This window comes from Chrysoperla carnea, chromosome X, assembly GCF_905475395.1.
Source record: "Chrysoperla carnea chromosome X, inChrCarn1.1, whole genome shotgun sequence".
In the NCBI taxonomy this organism is placed as follows: Eukaryota; Metazoa; Arthropoda; class Insecta; order Neuroptera; family Chrysopidae; genus Chrysoperla; species Chrysoperla carnea.
In genome coordinates, this window is record NC_058342.1 from 20,540,409 (window position 1) to 20,555,386 (window position 14,978).

Consider the following 14,978-nt stretch of genomic DNA (forward strand, 5'->3'; position numbering starts at 1 on the left):
TTAAAAGTACCATTTAGTACCAGTTTTTCCGAAAACAATTTATTGATACATTGATTTATAACGAATTTTTGGAAACCAAGAAAACGATTCTTGAAAATTAAAAACTCACTTCTAACGAATATACTTACTTATAAATTATTTTTAGTTGTGTGTATTTTTAAATATGAGACCTCTTGAATATTTCGAAATAAATTTCGATTTTTGCCGCAATTTCTTAAAAACGTATTTCGACTACCATGAGCAGTCCGTCACCAAATTAGGAACTAGTAACGTACACAATAACAGTAATTACGAATAGCTAATTCATACTGATGCTGACTACTTTGTAGTCGAAATACGTATGTTTATAAAACAAAAATTGATGTAGAAGATTGGGGCATAAATTTCGATTATTTGTATTTTTATACTTATTGATTTTAAACAAGCATACGACTCGATCATTAGAACAAAAATGATAGAAGCTATGACGACGCTAAAGATACCCAAAAAATTGATTGAATTGGTACTCATGACATTGAAGAGAACATGGAGTAAAGTAACATGGGAAGGAAAAATATCAAAAGCTTTTAATGTTCAAAAAGGATTAAGGCAAGGTGACCCGTTGTCCACAATGCTGTTCAATCTGGTGCTGGAAGTAATTATTCGGGAATGTAAATTACAGACCAAAGGAACTGTAAACCACTTTCGACATCAGATTGTAGCTTTTGCGGACGATATAGCTATTATAACTAGAACAAAGCAAGAGTTGATCACTGTGTTTAAAAACCTTGAACATAAAGCTAAAGAGTACGGGTTGACCATAAATGAACAAAAAACAAAGTATCTTAAGCTACGAAACCATAATGAGGAAAATGAAAATGTTATACAAATTCAATCGAACGAAAAAGCATATGCATTCGAAAGAGTAAGACAATTCGACTATTTGGGGGTGACAATTGAAGACAAAAGTGAAGAAGAATCCGAAATTAATAAAAGACTTCAGAGTGGAAGCAGAGCCATGAGTTCTTTGAAAGGGGTCATGCTGTCCAAAATGGTTTCAAGAAGGGTAAAAGTCCGAGTATATAAGACAGTAATTAGACCAACGGTTTTGTACGGAGCAGAGACATGGATTGTAAATAAAAAAATTGAAAACAAGCTATTGATTTGGGAACGAAAAATTCTACGAAGAATCTTTGGAGGCCAAAAAGACGAAAGTGGACAATGGAAAAGAAGAACAAATGAGAACATATACGGCTGTTTTTTCGACTTGGCTGTAACGAACATACTACCTTAAGTTGGTTTATAGCCTTGAAAACGGCCATTTTGGTTTTGTCTAAACATTAAATTGGTTATTGCTCGGAAATGATCAATGTTACGATAAATTATACCTCCGTTCGAAAAATAACTTTGCGCCTAGACTATTAGGTTACATATATAATAGTTTTGATAAAATAACACAAATTATTTTTATATTACGAATAATCAGAGATGAATTGCTAGACTGGAATGTCTATAAACTGCTGAAGAATGTTTTTTTTAAAGTCTGCCGGAATCTTAGACCATTAAATACATGGACGTAGCGTCAAACAGATTTAAAGTGTGGTAACATCTGTGGTAATTGCTTGGGTCAAATCCATCATGTGGAAATGTCAAACGAAAGTGTTGTTGCCATACTTGCCACTGTAGATTCGTAAGAAAAAATGTAAAATGATAAATGATAAGTATTTTTATAAATAAGTCAAAAAGCGAAAAAGTTCAGTGAAATCACGATGTTTTATGTAAAACATTTTGTGATATGATAATTTGACATGAGTGTATATTTATACTATGTATATGAAATATACCAAGGTATACTAAGTTTAGTCCCAAGTTTGTAACGCTTAAGAATATTGATACTATGAACAAAATTTTGGTATAGGTTTTCATAAAATCGCCTAATTAGTCCATTTCCGGTTGTCTGTTCGTCTGTCATCACGATTACTCAAAAACGAAAAGAGATATCAAATTGAAATTTTTACAGCGTACTAAGGACGTAAAAAGTGAGATCAAGTAGGACCCATTTTGTAAACCGTTAGAGGTAGAACAAAACTTTAATTGTAAACAAATGAAAACAATTGACTGAGTTAATTGTGAAATACCATGTATAGACAGTTTTGATTACTCTGTCACATTACACATACATACATGTCACACATATACAACTAATATTCCCATATAATACATACTATACAATTTGTGCATAATTTGCGCTCTCACTGGTAAACAGTGATGTTTACGAAAGTTTCAAACAAAAATTTTTTTATAAGGAATTTTTTTATATAATCTCATATTGAAAAACAAATCTCACGTAAGGGGGAGGGAGGGTTCCAACAAATCTCACTATATCTTACCTAAAAAAGGGAGGGGTCTACATTGAAAAAAAAAATGCTTACAAAATTTATGAATGTCCCCTAAGCAATCATTGTCGGCCATTCATATAAAGGTGTACCCACCGGATATTAGCCGAGCTTGGTAAGGCGTCTCAACTTGCTTTAACATAAAATTTAAAATTTAAAAAAATTTCTTTATTTAAAGCTGGCAGCAGATACTTCGTTCTATGCATTTGTCATGAAAATGAGTGAGAGGGACAATGAGACCCTTCCACTTTCATAGCAACATTAAATAATCTTAAAAACTGACAACGAAATGCAATTTGATTCTGCTCGACGGCAAACAAAATTTTCTATTCTACTATTGCGACATTGCTTGAAAGGTATTTGAAAATTAAAAAAAAAAATAACTTTTAAAGAATAAAATATTTTTTACTTTTTGTCAAAATCATAATACATTAAAATTTTTGTTTGGTTCTTAGATCATTTTTAGTTATTTTTTCAAGTTTAATGTCAATAAAATCAACAATATATATGTAGAGCTAAGGAGAACCATCTTATATGTGAAAAAATTTGAAAAAGTGCAAGCGGTAAAAAAGGAGCAAAGTATAACAAAACTATAACTTAAGCCAACAAAAATAGCGCTAGTGTAGCAATAGGGAATGATTTGAATTCTTCTCTATCTTTCTCTAACAATTTCTTTAGATCTTTATCTTTTCCTCATTACTTTGAGCACTTCTTTTAAAACTTATACTTTTGGTTTAAAACTTGCTAACATGGTGCCACAAATTCAATTAGACACATTTGACGACCACTTTAATAACTAATAATGGAATTTTTTCTCCTTAGCTCCATAGTATTAAATTATTCTATCCAATGTCTGTAAATTAATAAATTTTTGCACTTTTTACTTCAAGTTATTGAATGAGAAAAATGTAAAAAAAAATTTATTTTAAGGATGTTCCAGCATGGTATTTGCAGTTTCTATGTTAAAGCAATGGTACAATTTTTTTTTCGACAGAATTTAACGAAAAATTAAATTTAAGAATTTAATAATGCTTACTATTAATTCCCAAAGTTTCAGAAATTTTGACCGTTTAAAATGGGAAATAATTATGCCAACGTCCCAATTTCGATCAATTTACGTCAAAATTAATATCTCGAAAGTGAAAATTAATTTCTAAATTTTTTTTTTTAGAATTGTATTGTATAAACATTTTTTTCTACTTTTTCTTCAATATATAATAATATCATAAAAAATAGTTGGAGAGACCGGACATTTTACATGCTTTAAATGGGACATGACCCTCAAAATCGCGAACTTTGTCTTTAAATATCTCGCGATCTAAACGGTCAAAAATTATGAAATTTTAGGAATTCATAAATAAAGCTATTATAAACCCGAGAAAAAAAATTCGGCCAAATCTGTCGAAAAGTGATTTCATGCTGGTACTACCTTAATCGTCATACTGGCCGTTCTGCTCATAAAAGTAACAGTTTAATTTTTCTAAAATGATATGATGAATTTTTAAAACCAAGAAAACTTAACTAATGCGATTTCTTAAAAAATACATGCAATGTCTCAGTAAAAAAATAAGGGTGTGTTTCGTAATATTCACCAGTATACTGACCAGTGCTGATGACGTCATAAACCGACGCCATACTGGTGAATCGTTCCAAAATATATTGACCAGTGCGTGTATATACTCTTAAATATATATTCTTATTGTATTCGATAACTACGAGTAAGTCTTTTTCAGGCACCATTATTCCTTCTTCATGAACAATAAATAAATTTCTTGCACAAACACCCGGTGGACACATGTACACTGTCATGCCCAGTATAATATAGCGTCGATTTCTGACGTCAAGAGAACTGACCAGTATACTTGTGAATATTACGGAACACATCCTAAATATCACTAATTATGTCTCATATAGTGTACTAGTAATGTGCCGCATATTTTGTAACATTCGCAATCACAAAAAAAAAAAACGATGCGAATGTTTTTGAAAAAAAAATCCCTCATATGTACTTTGCTTATATTTTCCATCACAGTTAAATTTGACTGGTTGACAAATGCAATTATAGCAAACTAATCTCAAATTAAAAAGAAATTGAAATTTGCTTTTAGTTCACTTATACGAACTCTTTTACGCTAATAAAGAATTGTATGTATTAAGTTAATACATAACAATTTGTGAATGCTTCATTTGAAAGTGAACATTCGTCTTCGCAAATGTACAAAATTCGTTCCATCACTATAGTGCACGTATTTGTTTGAACATGTATTTTTAAACTGGATTGTAATGGACGTACTACCTTCATAGTTAGAATATTGTCCATATGACTTACTGATGATCATGGTTACTGTCTGCTGAGCCTTTAATATGATAGTAGGTAATGCCCCAAGTCACCCTGTAAGGATTCGCGAATTTCTACGTCGAATATTCCTACCAGATGGGAGTTTAAAAAGCTGTCACTATGTGGTTGTGCTAGAAATTGTCTGCTTGTTTGATTATTAATTAGATGTGATTCTTAACAGTCATTCTGCAAAGTTTGAGTCCTGCAAATGGTCTTAATACGGAGCTATGCCGAAAAAACAAAAAACAAAAAATGTCGATTTTTTCGTTTTTTTTCGACATAACTCGGGATTGAGACCACTTGCTGGGATCAAATTTTGCAAGATGTCTGTTCAGAATCACATCGAATGAACTATCAAACAAGCAGACAGTTTCCAGAACCATCAATTAGTGAAAGAGAGGGGGGGGGGGGATATTCAACGTAGAAATTCGCGGAACCTTACAGGGCGACTTGTGGCATCACCTACTATCATATTTAAGGTTCAGCAAACAGTAACCATGACCATCAGTAAATCATATACAGGACGTTCTGTTATTAACTGCAGGTCGTTGGCCTACAGAATAAGCTCATAAAGACGTATGAAAAAGTTATTTACCAATTTTGGATCTGAGCCCTAGTTTGGGCGCTACAAGTATGACAAAAATTGATAAATTCACTGACTATCATTCGATAACCAGTAGCCAATGATAATCAGTAGATATTAATAAATTTCATTTAATAATATTCAACTAAAGAAGGGATATGAACTGATTTCAATTGGCTTATATTATGTTGAAAAAAACATTTTAAAAAAAACTATTATATTATTTCATTTTTGCAATAAAACATTAGATGATTAGTAAAAAAAAAAAAATTACGTCACGGAAGGAGTGTTTTTAATTAAACGTAAACAGTTCATATCCCTTCTTTAGTTGAATATTATTAAATGAAATTTATTAATATCTACTGATTATCATTGGCTGCTGGTTATCGAATGAAAGTCAGTGAATTTACCAATTTATCAATTTTTGCCATACCTGTAGCGCCCAAACTAGGGCTCAGATCCAAAGTTGGTAAATAACTTTTTCCTACGTCTTTATGAGTTTATTCTGTAGGCCAACGATATGCAGTTAATAACAGAACGCCCTGTATATAACGCCCTATAACTTTAAGTATAAAATTTAATTTCAAGTATAACTTTCGTCATTTATTATAAATTACAATGATTTTTTGTTAGTTGATGTTGTTTTAAAGTATCCGACCGTAAAAATTTAAAATTACAAACATTGCAGGAAAAACGTTTCTCTCCTGTATGAATTAGTTTGTGTCTCTTTAACGTACTTTTATCGGTGAATTTCATCTTACAAACATCACACTTAAAAGGTTTTACTCGTTTTTTTAAATGAACTCGTTTATGTGAAACTAAATTAAAACTGAAAAAAAACGTTTTATTACAAACATCACACTCAAAACGTTTTTCTCCACTATGCAAACGTTTATGACGAATTAAATGAGAATTCACTATAAATTTTTTATCACAGAGATCACATTCAAATGGCCTCTCTCCTGTATGAGTTCGTTTGTGATAAGTAAAATCCGATGAATTTTGAAATTTCTTATCACATACATCACATGCAAATATTTTTGGAATTTTCTTAGAATGGTATTTTCGATTATGGCGATTTAAAGAGTCTTCAGTTAAAAATGGTTTGTTACAAACATCACACGAAAAATATTTTCCGCTATGGTAAAGTTTATGATGATGACCTAAATTACTTTTATATTTGAATTTTTTATCACAAGCATCACATTCAAATCTTTTCCCTTCTGTATGCATTCGTTTATGAAAACTTAATAAACCCTTTCTTGAAAATTTTTTATCGCATAAATTACATGCGAAAGGTTTCTCTGTCGAATGCACATTTCGTTTATGATCATTTAATAAACCTTTTCTTGAAAATTTTCGATCACAAATATCGCATGAAAAAGGCTTTTCTCCAGTATGAATTATTTTATGTTTAGTTAAATCACCTTTATCAGAAAATTTTCTCTCACAAACCTCACAAGAATATGGCTTTTCTCCGGTATGAACTCGTTCGTGTCTAATTAAGCTAGGTTTTTGGAGAAAAGCTTTACCACAAACGCCACATGAATAACTTTTTTCCCCAGTATGAGTCTTTTCATGGAGTTTTAGATATTGTCGTAACGCAAATACTTTATCACAAACATTACAAGAATATGGCTTTTCACCGGTATGAACTTGTTTGTGATCATCTAAACTGTGTTTTTGGACAAAAGTTTTGTCACAAATGTCGCATGAATAACGTTTTTTCCGGTCAGTATGAGTTTCTTTATGTTTATCGAGATATCTTTCACAGACAAATGCTTTACAACAAATCTGACAAACAAAATTTTTCCCTTCGCTATGAAGTTGCGTATGTTTCTCCATACTGTCTTTATAACCAAAACTTTTATCACAAAGATCACAATAAAAATGTTTTTCTCGATTATGTTTAACCAAATCCTGTCTGTCGGAAAATCTTTCATTACACTCACGACATATAAAACGTGCTACGCACACATTATTTTCTTTATGTTTAGCGAAGTTTCTTTTTTTGGTAAATATTTTCTCACAAATATCGCACGAATATGTTTTAATTTCTCCGGTATGAATTCGTTTGTGCCTTATTAAATTCTTTTTTACGAAAAAATCTTTATCACAAACTTCACATGAATAAGAGCTTCCTCCAATATGACCTCGTTGATGTCGTAATAAACTAGATTTTGAAAGAAACAATCTATCACATACATCACAAACGAAATGTTTTTCTTCTGTACGAAGAGTTTTACGAACCAAACTATGCTCATGAGTAAAATCGTTATTAGATGCATCTGATTCTTCTAATATTCCAGCTTTAATTTCATTAAACTCTTCGAATGTTTCGGTGTCATATTCATCTTTAATCATTAATTCTGTGTGTAAATTTCGTTCAATTTTAATGCGTACATCTTTGATTATCAAAGAACTATTCAGATAAATTTGTTGATCTATTGAATCATTTGCTATTAATTTTAATTCTTCTTTATTAATTAATTTTGTATTTAATTCATTTTCTTTGTTTAATAAATCATCATTTTCTTTAGTACCTTGATTTTCTTCTGAAACATCTTCATTTCCTTCAATACGAATTCGTTTATTCTTTATCTCCAAAGGATTATTCTCATTAATGTGTTTATTTTCTTCTAAATCACTTTCATCTCCAGAATAAATTCGTTTACACTGAAAATAAATATCGTTTGATTTTACATCATCGTATTCATCTTCGTCAGATTCTTCTGATTCTGATGTCTCAGGAACATATTCATCTTCAGAAGATGCTTCAAACGGTTCAAAAATATCTCCATTTTCATCTGAATCTTCAAATTTTTCAGCATTATCTTCATCAGATTCTTGTAATCTTTGAGTTAAATATTTATTTTTGATCATTAATTCAATTTGTAAATTTCGTTCAATCTTAATCCGCACCTCTTTGATTACAGGTTTTTCTAATGTTTCAGCATGATCTTCATCAAATTTTTCTAATTTTTCAACATTATCTTCATCAAATTTGTCTAATGTTTCAACAATATCTTCTTGATCAAATTTTTCTAATATTTCAGCATTATCTTCATCAAATCTTTCTAATTTTTCAGCATTATTATCATCAAATTTTTCTAAACTTTTAACATTATCCTCGTCAAATTTTTCTAATATTTCAGCATTATCTTCATCAAATCTTTCTAATTTTTCAGCATTATTATCATCAAATTTTTCTAAACTTTTAACATTATCCTCGTCAAATTTTTCTAATATTTCAGCATTATCTTCATCAAATCTTTCTAATTTTTCAGCATTATTATCATCAAATTTTTCTAAACTTTTAACATTATCCTCGTCAAATTTTTCTAATATTTCAGCATTATCTTCATCAAATCTTTCTAATTTTTCAGCATTATTATCATCAAATTTTTCTAAACTTTTAACATTATCCTCGTCAAATTTTTCTAATATTTCAGCATTATCTTCATCAAATCTTTCTAATTTTTCAGCATTATCTTCATCAAATTTTTCTAATGTTTCAACAATGTCTTCTTGATCATATTTTTGCAATATTTCAGCAGCAAACGGTTCAACAAATTCTTCATTTTTTACAGGTTTTTCAAATGTTTCAGCATTATCCTCGTAAAATCTTTCTAATGTTTTAACATTACCCTCGTCAAATTTTTCTAATGTGTCAGCATTATCTTTATCAAATTTTTCTAATGTTTCAACAATATCTTGATCATATTTTTTCAATACTTCAATATGTGAGTTTTGATCAATTCCAATCTCTACATTTTTGATTACCAAACTAGATTGATGCTCGATTGCTGTTTGAAGCTCCATCGAATTATTTTCTTTTGTCTAAAAGAAATAAGAAAATAAATTATAGTTTGAATGTAAAAATCGATATGCAAGCTTTTATGGGTTTAAATTATAGATTTTTAGCTGGTTACAACGTGCCGCTTGTATGACTGATCATCAATTGAGAACGGCTCGAACCATTTGGTTGGTTTTTTTAATAATCAATCGAAAAAGTCGGAAATTTTGATATTTTTAAACGAAAATATCAATAATATTTTGTCGGTAAGTCATCGGGCGGGTTTCTATCGGGTGCTTTGGTTAATTTTATACCTAGAAATTTTAAGGTTATTCAGTATAAACGTTGCAAAACCAAGCGGATAGCTAATTATAAATAAAATAATGTTCCGACAAGGCAGAGGTTATGGGTTGAATTCCCATTCGAAATGTACCTACTTTTTATATTTAAAGTAACTTTTTCAGCAGTATCGGAAAATTCTGAACGAAAATAGTTAATGCTAACACAAATTTTATTAAAATTTTAGTTCAAAATGCCCCCCCCCCCCTCACAACACATAATTGCTCTTCTAACAATTGAAGGCGTAGACTTCTGAAGAGCACATAACTCCTTAACTATTTGGTTTTAGACAAAAGTATATACGACAATTTCGACTTAAAATTGTCCAAAGAATACGCTCTAAAGCTATGAACATCGGGCATGGGACACCCTGCATATAGAAGCGGTATATTTCATGAACGTATTCCAAATTTTTTAGTTCGTAAATCGTACGTTTCTTTATGAGTGAGTTTTCCTTACAATTTCGAAATAAAATCCCGTTTATCTCACGAATGGTTGATTTTACTGTTTCGGTATTGGTTTTATTCGACTCGTCATGCAAAACAACATATAAATCGATACCTCACACTTAAGTTTACTAACAGCTTAATCGTTAGGGAGTCATCGGATTCTTACACTGTAGTACGAATAGGAACTATGGTCAAATTTTTACTGTACTATTTTAAAAAACAACATTTTAATTTTTGACTTTATTCCTGTTTGTAAAAAGACGCATGGAAAAAAATTGAAACAAGCATTCATGAAATGTATATCTCTAAAAACAGAGATTCGTCTTTGTAACCCCAGACCTTGACACTGATGATCCGTATCGGAGAATCTACTCTTTTGCAGATCCGGCACATCACTATTTCACATGTAGAAGCCCATGGCCATAACCTAAAATTTAATCTTCAAACAGATGGAATAGAAATTTTTTAAAGTCAAAATACAGGAATACCGAGATCGTTGACCAAATAGTTTCATTCTTTTGTCAAAAAAATATATTAAGAAAAAAGTATTATTTGTTTACAAACTTTGTTTGGTTCAAAAGAATGACACATATCTGTCAAAAATTAATAATTAAAAAATTATGAATTACCTGTAATATTTCTGAATTGCATTTTTGATTTTCAATACTTTCATCTTTATTGATTTTCATTATACAAAATTTCTGGATCACTTTTATCTAGCATTTCTGAATGGTTTTGTCCAGTTTCAACCAAAGAGGTTATGTATAACGTTTCAATGCACTAAGCTTTATTTAATAAATGTTCATGCTCATGATGGATACGTTGATCTTCTTGATCACTTTTATTAAACAATTCGTCTTAAGTTATTAAATTCAGTGTTTGATTCCTTTTCAATTTTAAAGCAACCTTTATATGAAAGCAAACTTTTGTCCGGAAATTTTTTTTATTGAACAAGATAAGTAGAGTTTTAAAACTAATGGAATGGATATTTAACGTTGATTTGGGCGTCATTCAAGTTAATATGCTTAGCTCATGTTTTTATCGCAAGTGAAATTATGGAGGGTAGAAATAAGGAGAACATCTCTGTATATAAAAAGTGTCCATCGTAAGGTAATAAGAGTAAGATAAAGATATAAACAATTTGTTCAAGAAGGATAGAGAATTTCACATCAAGCACCTCCTGCTACACAAGCGCCATTCTGGTCAATTTTGTAACTGTTATTTGCTGTTTTTAGATGGACACTTTTTTACTTTAACTCCTATTTAAGATAGTTCTTCTTATCTCTACCCTCCATAAGTGAAAAGTAAGATTTTACACTGTTTTTTACTACTACAATCATTTTGGCGTTTCACTTCTAAAAAATATAAACAAATTGAAAGGTTGTGGGAACATATCAAATATTTGATAATAATAATCCATAGAGATATTAACATAGAGCCGTAAAGTGGGCGCCCAAAAGGTTGAACGTTGTAGTGAAACCAAATTTTGGAGGCGCGTATAGCTGTCTTCGTTAAGACAGAAATAAAGATAACACCAGTAGGTGTTTAAAAACATATTAACGTATAAACGCCTTTCTTTTCTGTCGCTTTTTTAGCGGTCAAAAATTCACTTATTGCGTTCCCTATGTCTTTATATTTCTAGGTTGTTGTTTCTATGGAATAATCCAATAAAAATAGTTTCCGCTTGCAGAGACGATCTTAGAATATTGCACGGTTTAATTTTTTAATTTAAATGAAACAATATGAAAAATACAAAAACGATTTTTAAAATACAATCTGAAGTATTTTAATTTTTCACAACTATCGAGTAAAACGCAATGTATTTTAAAACTGTTCTATTTCATTATTCTTAACATCTAAACATCTTAACATCTAAACATCTAGAATGAAGAAACTTGTAATTACTCTTCAGAACTTTATAAAAGATGTCCAAAAATCATTAAATAAGCTTCCAAAATTTAAGTTTTTTATCATTGTTTTCAGATTTGAAAATGATCTTTTTGGAGTTTTTCCAAACGTTAAGGATGTATGAGCATGAAAAACGACATATTTTGTTTGGAACTCTTCTAAAACGTTCATAAGCTTCCCTTTCTCGCATGTGTGTAAAATTTTGAATTTTTCATCTAATTTATCTGCATTTAAAATGCAATGGTCTGAAAAAGCTGTTGCACCAATGTTTTTTAGTCGAATAGATGCACTATGTTCTTCTTCTATTCTTTCTTTGTTATATTTTTTGTTCCAAACATTTTTTCGCAAACCGTACAGTTTAAGAAAAAAGTTAAAAATATAAGATTACAGTGGTTTTCTTGAGATTTTGAGGTTATTTTACTATGTTTAGGGTTCGATAGCAGGCAATGTCGATGCAAACGTTCTTAATAAACAATTCTTTTTGTTATTCGTCTCAATCCGATCAATAGAAGCAGAGAAATTCAAGAAAACGTCACCAAAGAAAACAATGTTGAGATAAATTCGCGTGCAGAAGTTCGCTCGGATCGTCTCGGAAAAGGAAAACTTCTTTTCTGTATTTTTTACAACAAAAAAACCTATTAAAAAAAATTAGCCATTTGCAAAAACTTCGAACTCTTTATCAAAATCCGGTAGATTTATTCAACTAATATAAAGGGTGTGTTCCGTAATATTCACCAGTATACTGCCCAGTGCTCATGGCGTCACAAATCGGCGCCATATGGTACTGGTATACTACGCCATATTGTACTGGTAAAACGGGCAAGACAGTGTACATGAGTTCACCGTTTGATTGTACAAGAAATTTATTTATTTATTTTTCATTAAGCAGGAATAATGGCGTCTGAAAAAGGCTTTCTCGAATTTCCAAATACAATAAGAAAATATAATATATACACGCACTAGCCAGTCAATATTTCGGAACGATTTACCAGCATGGCGTCGGTTTATGACGTTATCAGCAATGGTCAGTATACTGGTGAATATTACGGAACACGCCCACAATAACTAAACAAACAGAATAACAAATAATAAATAATAATAATAATATAAAAATATATTACTAATACACAATTTTTGTTATTTATTTAAAAAAGACAAAAATCAAAAATATACAACAACAATTATATACAACAATTTTATATAAAAAATGAATATGGGACACAATGATTCACACTGTGTACTCATCGTACATAGCTTTAATCAGCTTGTTGACCAGCTCGTAGACACACATATCTGCGTTTACAGGTGCTAAAAGAGAAATATTCAAAATTAGTAATCATTCATTAAGGTGATTGTAAACATACAGTATTGTAAAAAAGTTTTGGTTTATTGCATGGTACATACATATAAACCAAATACCTGCTTTGTATTAAAATAATATGTTATTTTTAGCTTTACAATACCACGCAACTACAAAAATATATAATATATTGTGTACAAGTGCTGCTTATAAATTTGATAATATAGATATCTCTCTTCAATCATCAATACTCTAACTACAGTCGCCTCTGTTCATCAAATGATAGATCTTCGATGCACTCATAATTAAATTAAAATTTTATTTTTATATCATCGACAACCCTATTTTTTTAGATAGTTTTTTATCACAGTCTCTAGATTTTTTGATATAGAAATATCCAATTGAAAACGATAACCTATGTGATTTATCATTTTTTCAGCCAAGTTTGAATAATAAAATAATAATAAAAAGCCCGATGACCTAAGAAATTTTGTTATGTTTGGAAACTTTGTTAATCAAAAATTGTATTTATAAAGTTTTATTGAAATCTCTAGAATAGAATATTGTTAGGTCCTGGACGGCATTATCCTTAAAATCGCGGTTCTAACACACTAATTTTTATACCGGGAAAGAATTTGAGAAAATCAAAAATGTAAAGTATTTTACTGACCTTATTGGATTCGTTAATCAACTAAATCACAAAAGTGAACCGTTTGAACTAAAATTGATCTACTGTCAATTCTCCAACCGTGTTGATCCCACCGCTGCCACCAATTCTGCTGTGTACCCACTTGGTTAAGGATCCTGGGAAATGCTGCCACCAACCAGTCTTGAATATTTTACAAGGAAAAACTTGGTAAAATCCTTGAGGATAATTTGTCCAGGAGCTTACAATATATTCAATGTGTAAATCTTCTTCAATTTTAAAACGTTAATCTTTGATTACTGATGAACTTTTTACACTAATTGAGAGCCTATCGAATCATTTTCTTTTCCCTAAGAAAAATAAGCAACATTTTATTTGAATGCATAAATTGATATGCAAGACATTACGGGATTAAATTGTTGATATCAGTTAAAAAGCTCAGTTACGTTAAAATCCTCTCTGTAAAAGGGGTAAACAACTGTATTTCTCGGTAATTATCACTTTTCAAAAATCAAATCACATCAAAAGTACAAACTTTTTTTGAATTTAATTTTGTTTTTGGAATTTTTCCTCTTGTGAATTTTCGTTAAAATAGGGAATATTTATGTATTTTTAATTCATTGTTTACACCGTTATAACAAAGTAAAAAATATAAATACTGCTTAAAAATACTGTAATTAAGTGTAAAAAAATATTTAAAATACATCATAATTTTGAGATATTTAAACGCAGTTTTTTGGCGCTATCTGTTGATGACGTATAAGTACGTGATCTGTCAATTGGTGACAGTTCAATGTATAATTTACACTTTAAAAAAATGAATTTACAACATAGAATTTACACTTGTTATTATAAAGTTTTCTAATAAAAAGCCGTAGAATAATAGAAATTAATGTAATATCATACCAAATGTAAGTAATTAATACCATACAGTATGCAACAAATTTGACAAGCCAGTACTATGATGTCACGTCCGTTTAAAAATTTGAATTTCCCGTTTTAGAAATTTTGATTTTTCTCACTGAATTTGTACTATTATTAATTAATTTTAAGTAATTAAAAAGTAATTAATTACTAAAATAATGGTTTAATTGAATTGTCCAGCCAATAAAGTTACGGAAAAAAAATATTTGAACCAAATTTAAATTTCATGAATATTCCCTATTAATATTTACTGTGTTAATCAAGATTTAAAGGACAGCAGTGAGGCGAGCCAAGTTTAAAGAACAGCTAGGCCAGTCGAT

At 30.0% G+C, this 14,978-nt stretch overlaps 2 protein-coding genes across 2 annotated transcripts; both read right to left on the reverse strand.

Annotated features, from left to right (window-relative positions):
* Positions 1 to 5,802: 5,802 nt before the first annotated feature.
* LOC123302219 (zinc finger protein 888-like) lies at positions 5,803 to 7,285 on the reverse strand. The gene has a single exon (XM_044885062.1). The coding sequence runs from the start codon at positions 7,139 to 7,141 to the stop codon at positions 5,903 to 5,905; it is 1,239 nt and encodes a 412-aa protein (XP_044740997.1). The 5' UTR covers positions 7,142 to 7,285; the 3' UTR covers positions 5,803 to 5,902.
* On the reverse strand, positions 7,206 to 10,748 carry LOC123302996 (high mobility group nucleosome-binding domain-containing protein 5-like). The gene is made up of 4 exons (XM_044886090.1): positions 10,510 to 10,748; positions 7,840 to 9,136; positions 7,418 to 7,773; positions 7,206 to 7,220 (listed from the first exon to the last, which is right to left on the reverse strand). The coding sequence occupies exons 1-4, from the start codon at positions 10,567 to 10,569 to the stop codon at positions 7,206 to 7,208; spliced, it is 1,728 nt and encodes a 575-aa protein (XP_044742025.1). The 5' UTR covers positions 10,570 to 10,748.
* Between the last annotated feature and the right edge of the window lie 4,230 nt (positions 10,749 to 14,978).